Source organism: Siphateles boraxobius, unplaced genomic scaffold (assembly GCF_051911475.1).
Source record: "Siphateles boraxobius isolate OS27281-9 unplaced genomic scaffold, OSU_SipBor_1 53, whole genome shotgun sequence".
In the NCBI taxonomy this organism is placed as follows: Eukaryota; Metazoa; Chordata; class Actinopteri; order Cypriniformes; family Leuciscidae; genus Siphateles; species Siphateles boraxobius.
Genome location: NW_027509175.1, coordinates 6,320,744 through 6,336,792, shown reverse-complemented (window position 1 = coordinate 6,336,792; position 16,049 = coordinate 6,320,744). Strand labels below are relative to the sequence as shown.

The window sequence follows — 16,049 nt, the reverse complement described above, 5'->3', positions numbered from 1 at the left end:
CATTTAAAACTATGACTATTTATTCAAATAATAGGTTATTCTTTCAATGAAATGGAAACAGAGGTATATGAATGCGTGGGTAACCTGAGACAACCTCTCTGCTTGTCTTTATAGTTATCAAGCAGCGCTGTTGCAAAGCTTTACGAAAAAAACCTAAATCTTTTGCCTGCCACTCTTATTATTATAACCCAGTTACATAAACTTTAATTCCAGATTGCCTTCCAAGAGGCTGTGATGTTTTAAAGAGCTCCTATCCTCTTAAGATGATTAATGGTAATATGTATGTGTTGAGGGATGCAAAGAGAAGGGGAGGGAAAGAGCAAAGCGAGAGAGTGAGAGTGAGAGAGAGAGAGGGGGAGGGAGAGGGAGAGGGAGAGGGAGAAAAGACTATTATCTGATCTGTTGGTGTTATTGGTCTTTACAGTCACAGTCAGGCATTAAGCGTAAAGAGGGCAGTCGAGGTGCGAACGAAGGTCTCTTGGGGATTGCAACGCAAAGCCAACTTCAGACACATCTGCAATCTGGTAAGGATATGATGAAACAATCTTAAAGGAATAGTTCACTTAAAAATGATCATTTACTCTCCCTCAAGTTGTTCCAAACCAGTTGATGGGCCACATTGACTTCCATAGTATTTATTTTTCCTACTATGGAAGTCAATGGGGTTCATCAGCTGTCTGGTTACCGACATTCTTCAAAATGTATTCTTTTGTGTTCAGCAGAAGAAAGAAACTCGTAAAAGTTTGGAACAACTTGAGGGTTAGTAAATGAGGACAGAATTTTCATTTTAAGTGAACTATTCGTTTAGAACAATCTCACTAAAAAAAACGAAACATAATATTTTCATGAGAGCTTGCGCATTTGATGAAGAAATTGTGCATTCATGTCTACAAAAACTACTAAAGTATTAGAAATGTATTTTAAAAAATATTGCTTAAAATTACTGTTTCATTGGATACACTTTTTAAATGAAAAGAGGAAAGAGTGTATATTTAGTTCAATATATTGCATATTGCATATTGATTTCAATGATGTGAACGTCCAAGAGAAGTGACATAGCCTGCCTATAGACTTTTTTATTATATGACAGTATTTAAAACCATGTTAATGTGTTTTGTCATATGTGTCATGTAGCTATATAGGAATTATAATAGCAAGTTCTCGTCTTTATTTCGAAGGCCAGTGCATTGCTCCCCGTATCACCTAAAATCACCTATTGCCCCAGTGTTAAGGTAACAAATCCTATTTTAACAAAGAGCTTATAGACCTAAGTACACAGTGAGACATGAGAGACGGACTGACAGCATTAGGAGATTGTATTTATATTTAAGATACCTATGTTGAAACACAGAAACATTCATAATTAAAATAGGGGGAAACTTGTTAAAATATGCTGAATGGCAAAACCACAACTCATGCATTTACATGAGCCTCAGCAAACCTTATGCACCATAAATATAAACCACACCACTGTTATTTACACCAAAAATAGTCGTGGATACATTGCGTGAAGCATAGCTTGTGTTATCTGATGTGAAATAGGTCACTTTGTTCAACAGAAGATTAAAACGCTTCACTTAAACCATATTGGGGATGAATCTAAATCCATCACAATATTCCCTGTTTTTAGTAATTTGCATGAGTATTATATAATACAAAATGGATATTGAATTTTCAATTAATCAACAACAATTATTTCAAATAAGAACTCATCCTTAGAGTAAAAATAACTGACAAACATACACTAAAAACTATAATATTGTGACATTGTTACCATTTAAAATAGGCTGTTTTAATATATTTTAATGTAAATTATTCCTGTGATGGCAAAGCTGAATTTTCAGCATCATTACTTCAGTTTTCAGTGTCACATGATCCTTCAGAAATCATTTGAATATGATGATTTGGTGCAACATTTGTTATTATTGCTGCTTAAGATTTTTGTGGAAAACATGATACATTTTATTTCAGGATTTTTTGATGAATAATGTTCAAAAGAACAGCATTTATTTGAAATAGTGGTTACATTTTATAATAAGATCTCATTTGTTAACATTAGTTAATGTATTAACTAAGATGAACTAATGAGTATTACATTTTTACCACATTTATTAACCTTTGTTCATGTTGGTTCACAGTGCATAATAATGTTAACAGATTCAAGTTTTGAATTTAAACATGTATTAGTAAATGTTGTATTAAACTAAGATTAATAAATGCTGTATTTTGTTAATTTGTTAGTTCATATTAACTAATGTTGTTAAATGATGTTAACAAATGAGACCTTATTGTAAAGTGTGACTAAAATAGCAATCTTCACTGTCACTTTTGATCAATTTAATTCATCCTTGCTGAATAAAAGTATTAATTTAAATAACAGAAAAAAACTTGTACTGACCCCACATTTTGAATGGTAGATTTTGAATGGTCTAATAAAGCAATTTAGATAAAACAAACATAAAAACAAAAAACATTAGTGTTTTGTGTAAGTTAACATTGGGCTAAAAAGCGCGCAAAAAAAGGCAACCTGGGTTGAACAATATGAACCTCAAGAAATTATGTCATAAAAATTTTCTACAGAGCTTTTCAACAATTTTACCCTCCTGGAAGTCACTAAATAATTTGCACACTGTTAATTGGACCTTTTGTGCATGTGTTGTCAGGTGCAAAGAAAATGCATTTGGGTCAACAAAGCGCCCTGATGGATGGGCTGTCGCTAAAAGAGCTGGGGGACAGTGTGCTGGTGGAGATAGAGTCCCGAAGGAAAGGACTGCCCTTCCTCAAACATGTGGAGTACCGTATTGTTAGCAAGGTAAACTCAATTTTCTATATAGGCCTAGACACAGACACACACACAAGAGCACAATTCTCCCACGATTCTGAATAGACTAAACAAAATAACATGCAATTTACTAGACTAGAGGTTCCTGACCAAATGTTAATTGCTGCAGTCTATCTAAAAATATTGAATTAATTTGAATTAATAAATTATTTGTTTTAAAAAAATCGGTTTGATTGAATGATTCAATGGCTCACTCATACAGATTTCTCTTGTTTCATTATGATTACTGGATGAATCAGCATTTTTTGAATAAATCTCTCGATTGAATGATTCAATGACAAATAAATGTTTTAACAGTCACTTGTCGCCACCTACTGACTTAACAATGTAATTGATACAAATTGTATGTGAAACCTTACAGGGTTAGTTCACCTATATATAAGGAATAATTGACGACAGCCCTTTGAATTATTAGAAAAATAATGCACACCCGAGGTGGTCATGCGGTCACGACGCGAAGCGAACCGTTACACGGTTACACCTCGGTGTGCATTATTTTTCTAATAATTCAACGGCCTGAAGTCAATTATTCCGCTTATACTACAGTTACCACACATCGAAAAATTGTTCAAATGATGTATTTCAAGACGTTTGTAAAGTTTTTGTCATTAAAACGCTCTTGTATGTAGGACTAATTTATTGCGCATCTAATCCCACGCCTCCGTTGCTAATTCCAAAACGTCATTTTAGAGTTAGTAACGGAGGTTTGAGCCACTGATAGCAGACTAATGCTGGACATACTTAACGACTGGCTGAAACATTCTGTTTCCATCGACTACAGCAGATTTTAAACAAAGACTGAACGCGCTGAACACGCGTTTGGGCATGATCAATCATAACAAAGTATCAAATTACATTCATAACCGGCCTTACAATAAGTGTGTCCCCGACTTTATGCAGTTATTAATGCAGTTATTAGAGAGAGAGAGAGAGAGAGAGAGAGACATGTGCTTCAATGTTATTATTTATTAATTAATTCAAATCATTCTAATTAGTTTGTTCATGTTTTTTTCCTAATATTGACAGTAGTAAATGAAACACAAAGTCCTATTAACAAGAAGGCTACAGCCCTATCAATAACTATTTATTTGTTATAGCCTATTATCTGCAATAATTACGAAAACCCGTGCAGCAGGACTATCAATTTATTTATATAGGCCTATTCAGTTTAATTTTCTATTAACTATATAGGGCTATAAACTTTGTTTATTAAAATTAAACTGCATGTTTCCATTGATTGTGAAGTTGCATGGGCTGCATGTTTTTTCTTGTTATGAATTGTATCCTATTTTCCGTTATTACAGTTAACTACGCGAAGTGATATGGAACTGTAATGCGGTCAAGACCTGCGTGGAACTACGTTAGCCGTTTCCCTGAAAATAATTGCACACCTTAGAACGTTCTCAACCAATCAGAATCAAGCATTCAACAGCCCTGTAGTATAATAAAAAATAATGCCTGCCTCTTCCAAGCTTAATAATGGGAGTGAATGGTAACTTAGATTTCAAAGCCCAAAAAAGCACATCCGTCCATCATAAAAGTAATCCACATGGCTCCAGAGGGCAAAAATATCCTTATTTATAACTTTATAGAATATAATCACTTGTGCGCAAGTCCGATCTTCCGGCCAAAGAGTGACGTCTGACTCTTAAGAATAAGATCACGTGGGTGTTTTAACAATTAATCATGCAGAAAAACACACACATATGGTCTATCCCTAAACAATATTAAACTAATCCATCTCTTTTACATAGTGTTTCCAGATCCCAGTTCAACGCAGATACAGTGATTTTGAGGTGTTCCACGGCCTGCTGCTGCAAAAGTTCATCTACAGGATGGTCCCGTCTCTGCCCCCAAAGCGTATCCTTAAAGGAGGTGAGATTTCAACTAACTGTCCTCAAATGAGTGTGCTCCTATTATCCCACTAAAACTCTGTATTTTTTCTATCTCTCCCATTAACTCTCAGTTTTGAACTCAGTATCAGACCGAGAGTTTAACGATAGTCGCCGCCGTGGTCTACAAAGATTCATGACCTTGGTGATCAGACATCCAGTCCTAGCAGGAGATGAGTTGGTCAGCATCTTTCTGTCAGTAAGCAGCGCAGTAAGTCCCGCAAACCAGGAGATGACAGTAAAACTAATTCATCTTAGGAGGAATAGTTTGATCAAACATTTGTTCCAAAAGTTTAATAAAAAATTATTTATCAGGTTTCGTCCTTTTTTATGTTACAGGATGTTCTAAACAAGATGCGTGATGCATATAAAAAGACAGGGGACGAGTTTCTGACCTCCCAAATAGCGTTGCATGGCAAGGTGGGTAAAAAATAACAAAGATATGAAATAAAAATTTATATTCCATGTAAAAAAATGGTTATTACTAATTACTTTCTAAATCCCATTTAAAGCTCAACCAGTTTTAATTCTTTCAAATAAATAATATAAAATTGCATAAATTATTCTTGAAGTGACCAAAGTATTTAAAGGGGGGAACATACATTTTAACATGATGTTAAATCCACTATTGTTTTATACAGAATTGTATACAGTATTTAATGCAATTACATCAGAAGTAATTGTAACATGTAGGCTATGTTCTGTTTTCCCTGTTCTGGTTTGCCTGTGTGCCCTTGTTGTTAATTAATCCTACACAACTGTTCTGTTTTATCTTGATTACTCTCCACATTAAGCACTGAGGGTACGCTTGCACGACAACGATATGTTTAAAACAGAGGAGGTTTCCTTTGAGTTTTCCCGCGTACAGACGTCACCATTGTCAAAATGATCCCATTTACACAGATCCGCGAAAACGACTAAAAATGCTGTATTATGCTGCCAGGCCATTAGCGATGAAACACTATAGGCCCTGTCCCACTATCCGCACTTCCACCCTTGATGCACTTAATGCACCCCTTTCGCAAGTGCGCATCAGACCTCACTTTGCTATGGGCTATTACCCAGAATCCTTGTAGTGTCGTGACGTTTCGAAGAGTTAAACAATGGGGGAGCAAAACGGTTGCTATGGTGCTTGTCGGCAGCGGGAAAACTCTGAAGAAAAAGGAAACCGGTGTGGTGAAGTGTTGGGTCCCACCGAAATATTGGGTTCCAGCTTAGGACCCAAGCAATCCGATTGGTTCAAAGCACGTTTTATGGGTAATCGCTTTAGTGCCTGGCAAACATCAGAAGGACTAGCCGAGTTAAGGCTGTTCCAGCCGGGTTACATGAGCGCTGAGCGCCCGGTGATCGCCTGGATCGCACAACTCTGAAAACTTCCGATCAAAATTTAAATAAACCACAGATTTGAGCTTTAAACAACTATATTCTCGACTGAAAAACTCTTAAAACTACATTTCGTGACACAAAAGTAGTATTTTTAAATATCGCGGCCTTTCTCCTCTGCTGTTGACGTAACCTACTATGAAAAGCGCTATACAAATAAATGTATTACTTGACGGCAACAAACTGCTTTTATCGAGAATGACAGTCTATTCACGGGGCACAGAAATGCCTCTAGCCAGGGATAAGTTATCATGTCCATAACATGAGCAGACAAGTTTGTTATTTGAAAGTAAGGGCTTCATTACAAAACAGAAGTGAAGTAGATAGTGACGTGTGCAAAACTGTCCCAATTCTTCTCTCCACAGCTTCGGGCCCTTGCGCACTTTACTCCGCTAAGTGCATTTTCAACAAGTGTCCACTTCGAGGAAGACCTTAGGGCTTAGTGTGAGTATTGGGACAGGGCCATAGACTGAACATGTAGTAGGCTACGTATGAGCATGACGTCATTGTTTTCAGAGATTCGCGTTTTTGTTGTTTACACGGAGACCGTTTTTCAAAAACTTGCACTTTGAAACCCATTTTCAAAAGTTTGCGTTTTCATGCACCCAAAACTCCGTTGTCGTATAAACTAAGGGCCAAAACGCATCAAAAATTTAACATTTTTAGTTGAAAACGGTGTCGTGTAAAGAGTTTCCTCAGTTCATTTGTCTGGTATTGTCGATCTGGGCCACATCTGGTACATGTGGATTCAACCTGTACCAAATGTGGGCCAGATCTAGGCCGACACTATGTTGCTGTCCGGGACATTGGTATATATCAAAGAACAGTGTTTACCACAGTACTTCTTGAAAGGGAAATTAACACACAAAATGAATATTGTCATCTTTAAGGTGAAACTACCTGAGGACATGCAGAACCAGGCTGCTGCTAATCGAGAGGTCATTGCAAGTATCCACAGCAGTTTCAATAAACTCAGAGATGTAGCTGAGCGGATGGCTCAGCGCTCAAGAGAAAACTCAACGGATCTGCTTATGTTTGGAAAAGACCTGAGGTGAACCAATTCGTCACTATCCATCCATCCATCCATCCATCTTTCTAATTTTAATAGAAATATTAAAAAATAATGTTTATAATCAAAATAATGAATGTAGTGATAGAATATACAAGATGATTGTCACAAACTGCCCTGAGACCAGAAAGTTTAGATCCAAACGCAGCTTTTAATAAGATGGGGTAATCCACACTGAACAGGCAACAGGTCGAAATCCAGGTAGGCAGTCCAAACAAACAAACACACAAGGTTGGGAACAAGGCAAACGGGTAATCCAGAGGTAGGCAGAGAGTCCAAGAAACCAAAATACAGGGAACCAACGAAATGCTCAGAGATGCAGTGCAACAACATACAAAACTATGCAGTGATTGAATGTGAAAACCAGGCTTATAAGGGGTGAGCTAAACAAGGTAATGACAAACAGTGAATGTGAGCGGTGATGATGATTCCAGGCAGTGAGTTATGGGAAATGTAGTTGTGAGGGAAAAACAAAAAACTGAAGTGGAGTGCCCTCTGGTGGCTCTAAAGGGCACTCCAGCTGATGACCGTTACAATAATATCATAAAAATGTATGTAGCTAAATTGTACAATGTACAGTTGTACAACTTGATATCAATGTTAACATTAAATGATTAATTATTTAATATTTAAAAGTGTTTAACCTTTAAAATTGTTATTTTTTCTATTATTGTTTACATCATTTTTTGTGGAATATTTATCATTCTAACACTTATAGAATGATAAATATTCAATGATTATAGTGTGTTATTTTAATATCATTAATATAATATTATTGTATTATAATATAATATTATTGTTAATATTTTGAATTTTTTTTTATTTTAATTTAAGTTAAAGTTTTAGTAACTCTATAAGTGATTTTTATGTCATTTTGTAAAGTAATTTGATGTAGTTTTTGTTAATTATTATTTTATTTGAGTTATTTTAGTACTTCAAGTTAAATCAAAAGGAAATAAGTAATTTTGCCTTGGCAACTAGTTGAACTTAAAAAAAAGATTACAATGTTTATAGTTTATTTTATTTCAATGTATTGGTTATTTTATTTTAACTAATGGAAATGTCATTGATGGTTTTCGTTTTATTTAACGATAATAACCCTGATAAGTAATACTGAAAATATGAAAGTCTGTGTGAACAAATCAGAGGTTATCCCTTGATTCTTCAACAGTGAACTGGGCTCAGACACACCAGACCTGCCAGTGAACGCTACAATGAGCAAAACATGGAAAACACAGAGGAAGTCACTCGTAGAGCTGTCAGGAGAATTTGGTCTTCTCGCAGACAAAGCTGCACACCAGGTAGTAATTATTGGTAGATAATTATTGAGCATTAGTCTGATAACAAACGCCACTGAACAAAAGTGTTATTTTAATATACACCCACAATATTATGACTCTCGCTACAGTTTCTTCAGTTTACTTTGGTTGAACAGAAACTAAACTGAATATTTCCAACCCCTTTAATACTCCAGGGCAGCAGAGAAGAGGATGAAGTGGTGGAGAAACTGAACCTTCTCCTCGAACAGCTGCAGTCGTATAAAGTGAGTTCTGTCTGAAGAAAACTTTTCAATAGTGCCACAAATTAAAGGGCCATATGCAGCTGGCATAAGATGGAGTCATTAAGGAGTTTGTAAGATTAAATCAATATCTGTGTAAGGATGGTCAGTTTACACTTTAACAATTCAACTGTAACGACATTCCGATGTTAATATATTTGCATGTGTGTGTGTGTGTGTGTGTGTGTGTATAGGACTTGTGTGATCGGCATGACAGCGGTGTGTTATTAGAGCATCAGAGAGCGTTTGAAAAGCGCAGTGGGCCTGTGGCTACACACTTAAAATACCAGAGCTACATTGAGCAGCCAGAATCTCGACTCACACAGGTAACACATACAGTATTGCACCACCAACATACACACTTACCAAACTGAGGTATACAGGTCTCCTATTGCATAGGAAAATTTAATTGTTCACAGGAAAAACATTACAGTAATTCAGCCGGGTTCACACATTTAGGCTACAGCCTGGGAATATAAGGAGAAAATAAAATCTGGCATGGAGAATGGAATAGAAATTTCTATTTTAAATATCCATTTTAAATATTAATGTGCACGTATGGGTACAGTAAAACTTGCTCACAATCCATAATGATGTCTGACTTGTGAGCAAATTGTTCTTGGTCCTTGTTGGTTCTTTAGAATCACTCAAAACGGCTCATGAATCAGTCCAAAAGATTCATTGGGGTGATTCACACACAACAAATTTTGTCTTTTGCAACAACAACAAAAAAAGGCAGTGGAATTGAAAAAAAGCAAGGCATAAATATGTGTTTTTAAAAACTCCTTAAGCGATGGACAAAATCAAGTCCCGTTCTATTTTCTTTTTTATTTCTTATTCAAGAAGCCGTTTTACTCGGATATACATCGCAATATAGTCCTGGGTAATATTATTATATGTAATCTAGATTTCATAATCAGATTCCAAAAATTAAATACTTGTAATTAGATTATTACTTTTTAAAATACTCATAAAACTTTGTTATTGATTGATTACTTAATATTTACAAAATGGCAGGATGATTCTCCCAAATCCTTTTCCTTTTTTATCTTTAAAAATCTTTTCTTTCTCAAACTTTTTCTGAAATTGCTCACACAGACCCGCCACAAGTCAGGCGACTATAACATGGAAAATCGAGAGGCCGCTCAGCACAAACAAATGAAATATTTAATATTTTAGTTCGTTTTTTTATTATTTTCTAATTATTTATTATAATTTAACTTATATTGTGGTATTGCTTTTATACAATAGTTTTATAAAAACATGACGTTAATATTGAGTAACTTACATTTTAGACACAATCCTTCCAATTGCTTTGTCCAATTTTGCTCTGCCAATGTTAAAAGATCAAACAAAGCCAAAGCAGGATCAACTGAGCGTCGAGCACACAGTAGCGAATCATCGTTTGAACGATATGAGTGAATGATTCACTTTGGTGCCTAGTGGCATAAAAATTTAACCTGCATAAAAAATCCATGAACTAAATATTACAATTCTGTCTTCCTACAGCAGGAAAACACGATTATCACCATGGAGATGAGGAGTTATTTCTCCCTTTTGTGTCTGCATCAAGAAACCCAGATGGTCTTTACCCATTTGCCCCTTGTAACTTCAATACTGGGGACATTTGTCCACTCACAAATACAAGGGCACAAAGAGGTACATTTCCAATAACACAACAACTCTATTACTTCAGCTGATTATTTTAGCAGTTCAACACTTCACACAGTGTGAACTGTGCATTTTCATTCCTCAGATGGGTGATGTGTGGGGTGAACTTCATCCGAAACTGAAGGATCTGTTTGAGAGTGCTAATGAACCGTCGTCTCATTCCTCTTCTCAAACACACACCTTCAGAGGACAGAAGACCTGCGCTGTCATTGGCCCTGCATAACCAGTCCAGGACAGTAAATATGAGGGAATCTCCCAGCCTTTTCTCGAAACCCAAGAACTCAGTATACTCCTTCATGCTATGTGTTTCCTTTCTCTTGACTGTACATACTTTAACAATTCTCTTCATTAGTTTTCCAAATATGTAAATACAGAAAACACAGTGGCCCAAAAAAATATTTGAACACTTAAGGTCACATAAAAATGTCATTAGAGACAAAATATCAAACTGTCTGCCAACCAAACTAACTTCATTTTTGTTAACCGTTCATGATGTTAACTGTAAAAAAAATTATGATCATTGATCATTAAGTCATGGCAACATATGTTTTTACATTACTTGAGATCATAAAACTTAAGCAATTTCAACTTTCTTAAAGTTATGTGATTCAACTCGTTTTTATGGAAATATAATTTAAGTTGAAATTACATCCAATTTGTTTATACTTAAAAAATGTAAGGCAGCAAGTTTTTAAGTTTAATTGGTAAATTTGTTTTACTTTTGGTTTGATATTTTGTTATCTGAAGGAATTTCAAAAAAATTTTACCCTAAAGTATCCAAATACTTTTTGAGGCCACTATATATTCAGAGAATATAGAAAATACTTATTTTAAAGAATTATAGTTGAAAAACACCTTTTGAGACTAACATGATGTCTTTGCTTTTGACTTTTTCATTGAATTCCCAATTTCCCTTTTTCTTTTAATACGTGAACCTCATATGTTTGATGCAATACGGGGTTACACATTCAAATAAATAATCCCACATCTTCCAAAACCTGCTCATCTCATTTTTTTTCCAGTTAACCCAAAATAACATTTCCAAAACAGTAACCGATCAATCAATACTCCTTTTAGAATATTAACTGAACCTATGACACCTAAGGCAAAATCAACAGCTCATTTAAGAGCCATCATTTGAGCAAATTTAAAGATGAAGCTTATTTAGGTATTTTTAGGAACTTTCAAATAATATTTGAAAAACGATCCACAGCCATCAGCAGTGTTGGGGGGGTAATTGCGTTACAAATAACTTCAGTTATGTAACCAGATTACTTTTTAAGGTAACAATTAAAGTAACACATTACTTTTAAATTTACAACTAATTAACGCAGGTTAATTTGCTTTCCCATTTATTGATCTTTACTGTACATGCATTCAATTGCATTTCCTTCAGCCTGAGGCTTATGCACTTCTCATTTGCTGTGAATAGGCCTTTACATTTGCCAAAAGAGATTTTTAGTTATTAAAAAACAAACAAGCAAGCCCAGCGCAGTGGAGAAAAAGTAATGCAAAAGGTAAGTAATGCAATTAGTTACTTTATTAGGGAGTAATGCAATATTGTAACGCATTACTTTTAAAAGTAACTTTCCCCAACACTGACCATCACACATACAAAGGACAAGACCGATAAGTTTTATACAAATGGCAGAGTATCATTTAATAATTCCAGATGTCAGGTATGGTACAGCACAGGAGGTCTGTTGTCATTGTTTTGATCAGACATTTTCACACCAGGCAGTTAGCATGAAATTTAAGCTCGCAGCTAGTAGATGCTTTGTCAACTAAAGCATTTATGCTAAAAGTTATCAGTGAATAAATTGACGATTTTTGAAAAATGATTTCAAATATGTCAATCCAGTCAATTGCACTGGATAACTCTCCACCGAAAAGAGAGAAACAAAACAAAACGGTGTAAGAGAATTTTAAAAAAATAATGAGAAGAAACACGTTAAGATGAAATCATGTCATGTTCATCATTTTTACCAGTGGTGTTTATCTCTACAGTTATGTTTGTGTGTACATTAGATGCAGTCTTTACATTTTACAAAAAAATGAACTCTTTAGACACACATTATAGTCTATAAACTTAACAGGGTGCCAAACACATCACATACATTGGCCTGTTTTGGTGTTTGGTTCAGCCACAAAATTTTTAGCTAATTTCTTATTGAATTATTTTTCAATATTATTATATAGAATATTGTAATCAAAGATATGACCACACACAGGGGAAAAGGCAGTGTAATCTTCACAAGTTAAAACAAACTTGCACGTTTTAATAATGTTTTTACAAGAGAATGAAAAGTACATTTTAATGGCCATATGTCAACTCATAATTTTATTGTCAACTAAAGTGAGTGCTCTTCCTCTTGTGAATACAGTAGCACATGCACACATATGGGAATAACAGAAGTTTAAGAGTTTAAGTTCACAGCTTTGCAAAAGGGATCATAAAGATCCCCATAAAGAGAGAAACAAATATGGGCAATGGTGCAAGGTAAAACAATGGTTCCTGTTTGAGCTTTACTGTCAGTGCTGAATTATGTTGTAGCCCTGCCCGAGACTTTACGCTATTGGTTGAGATTCTCCAACAATCGGAGCAGTGCCAGAGACGGAATCAACGTACGGATGGTTTATTTTGTCTATGCATGTTAAGATGGGGAAGGAGAAAATATTTTCAAAAAAAAAAAAATGACACAAAATACAATGTCGTATATAAAGGCATTTTGGGGGTAATAGTAAGAATAAAGGCCTTTTCTCTACATATTTAAGTATAATGAATTTGTGACTAATTCCCATCTCAGAATTGTGATAATGCCATATGCATACAAAAAGTTAAACTAAATAATAAACAATGAGCAACAAAGACATGTGCACGTGTATGATAAACAAATTGCACAGTTCTGATAGTGCACACTCATTAGTTACATTATATGATTATCAGTAACCGATCAATCAATACTCCTTTTAGAATATTAACTGAACCTATGACACCTAAGGCAAAATCAACAGCTCATTTAAGAGCCATCATTTGAGCAAATTTAAAGATGAAGCTTATTTAGGTATTTTTACACTGGCCTGGTTAAAACCACTGTAAAGGAACCCGCATGGCACTAAAGGTAACAATGAGAACGGAGGCAGAAAGCTGAACTGAATTCAGATTCGCAAGCAGTCAACAAAATTGATTAATCTGTCAATATTTGGTTAATTTTGAGATTATCAGTACCAGCCACTTACTATCATTCCCTTGTTTCAGGTCCAAATTCGAACAGCCTTTTTTAAATCATAATAAACATTTCCTATTTTCAATCGTACGTAGATTTTGCGTAGATATAGTGTAATATGCCGTCATTAAGTCATTTATGTATATATCCACATTACATCAGCCACCCTGCTTTCCATATATCGACACCAGTTATCTGCCACTGAAAAACCCATTTCAGTTGAAAATTGCTCAACATGCCCAACTGTTTCCCTGTCGTCTGAAAGCTATGTGGAGGTCACAGTATTTAACATACACAGAGCAGTTTAGAAACAAGAAAAAAAATGTGGGATTATGTCTTGTTTATGCACATGGCTAAAACAGGGATTCATCACCTGATGCACAGAGATACAAAATGATTACTTGTTTCATGCAGTTCATAACATCTGCATTAATTCAAAGAATGGCATGGGGGGATTATCATGACTGATGTTTATAAGGATCCGGCTAATTAACGTTAATCGTCCAATATTTGGTCATTTTGAGGCTATTGACTAGATATTTGGCACACTGTTTATCATGAACATAAATGGCTAGCCTATTTGGTGTTTTAAAAATATAAATATACAATGGATTCAAAAGTCTGAGGAGACAAAATAAACAATGCTTAGCAAAAAAAAAATTTAAAACAAGAAAAGTTATTACATAGAACTAAACTTAAAGCAAGATACTCATCATTCTAACATTCTGAAATCATCAGGTTTTACACAAACCTGTGGAGTTCATGCAGCTCGGGTGCTTCTGCCATTAAAGAAAACAAAAAGACAAACCAAAAACTATGACATTTTGATTTTCAGGTTATTTTTTTCAATTCAACTTTTACTCAAATGTTAAAGGGGCTATTTAAAACCTTCATGCATTCATCGCTTTTATATTGACAATGTACCAACAACTTAAAACCACGACTTCGTAGGTTGTCTAAGAAAGACACTAGACTTTTTGTAGATTTTTATGTGAAGGACTCGGGGCGTTTTTGCCGGGAAAATCTAAAGGATGGGAAGTTTTTGCGCGCTCCCAAAAGCCTCTCTTCAGAATGAGACATGAAGTGAATGGTATTTATTAAACACCTTATCTGTTGATGTGACGCCGGTGAATTGCAGAGTTGATGCAAACATATCCACATCTCTATGAACAGATGCTTTCTCAACTGCTGTTTTTTCACAGCCATTTTTGTTGTGTTTATTAGTTTGTTATTGAGAGGAAAGCGCGCAGCACATAGGCTGTTTACGTATTAATCTAAACGTTGCTCTCTGCAGCATGGACGGCATCGGGATGTTCGTTAAAAGAATATCACTGCAAAGGCATTTCCAACTTCTTTTTATTTCTAAGCAAAGAACGTAAAAGAACTCTGTGAGTATACCGGGGGACTTCAATCTCGTGTAGCCTATGTTACGTGCGCGCGAGTGCGAGCAATAAGTTGCTGGCTACAATTCACTTATCGGCCACCGGTGTCGCTAATAACAAAGGTTTCTGAATTGTACATATAGCCCCTTTTAAGATGATAATTTGAAATGAAAAAGTTAAATTGAATTAGAAATATGTAAGCATTTTACTTGGTGTTCTCAGACTTTTGGACCCCATACGTAGGTTATACCATCTACATCTGCATTCGACCATCAACCACCTTGCTTTCTAGATTGGCAATCAGAAAAACCCCATTCCATTGACCACTAGAAATTATATGATGAATAGATCATTTGTACTGCTCCTTTATCTTGGTTTATCTTACCCCACTGTGCAAAACAAGTGCACCAAATCTGTTCAGCCATCTAACATACAAACAAAGGCTGTGCTAACAGGATGTTAGCATTAAAAAAATAAAAGTGAATGCTTAAATTGTGCATAAAAAGAAATACACATTTCATATTCAGCACAGATGAAAAATAATAACAATAAAAACATTATATATGCATTCAAGTGGTGTTTCTATGGCTTTTTGTACAATACAACCTTTAGTGAAAATATACATCTACACATAATTCAAGTACAAATGTACAAAATTCTTTAAACTCATACCCTTTTCTTTAATTATGATACAGTTTAATACAGTTCATAAATACAGTTGAACATTCATACGTTTAGCATTCTGATTGGCAGCTGATGGGAAGTGGGAGTGGTTTTAAGTCAAGATGGCTCCTCCTCCTCATTGCTAGCACTCCTAAAACAAACCTGTAAATGATGAAGAACACACTGACAATATATCAAAAACAGTGAAGCTTATACACACTAACATGGCAAACATTAGTGTTTCCGGGTAGGGTTGCACCAGCCGTTCGTAAGTTCTTTCTTAAATTGGAACGTAAAGTCCACACTAGAGGCTTAGTAACTACTAGCTAGTTTGTAACTAACACTGTACTATATTCCGTTGC

At 35.2% G+C, this 16,049-nt stretch overlaps 2 protein-coding genes across 3 annotated transcripts in view; one reads left to right on the top strand and one right to left on the bottom strand.

Moving 5' to 3' along the window:
- Nucleotides 1–406: 406 nt before the first annotated feature.
- snx8b (sorting nexin 8b) lies at nt 407–11,412 on the top strand. Its single transcript, XM_077205178.1, has 12 exons — nt 407–524; nt 1,179–1,232; nt 2,664–2,812; nt 4,597–4,717; nt 4,809–4,945; nt 5,074–5,154; nt 7,008–7,168; nt 8,358–8,487; nt 8,661–8,729; nt 8,939–9,070; nt 10,254–10,403; nt 10,501–11,412. Exons 3-12 carry the CDS (start codon nt 2,675–2,677, stop codon nt 10,636–10,638), a joined length of 1,257 nt encoding a protein of 418 aa, XP_077061293.1. The 5' UTR covers nt 407–524; nt 1,179–1,232; nt 2,664–2,674; the 3' UTR covers nt 10,639–11,412.
- Nucleotides 11,413–12,049: 637 nt separating this feature from the next.
- The window catches only part of grk4 (G protein-coupled receptor kinase 4), a 47,694-nt gene continuing 43,694 nt past the window's right edge, over nt 12,050–16,049 (bottom strand). For both annotated transcript variants that reach the window (XM_077205177.1, XM_077205176.1), the window contains exon 16: nt 12,050–15,849. In XM_077205177.1, the coding sequence (XP_077061292.1) occupies nt 15,805–15,849 (45 nt within the window). In that variant the 3' untranslated portion in view covers nt 12,050–15,804. The remainder of the gene's footprint in view (nt 15,850–16,049) is intronic.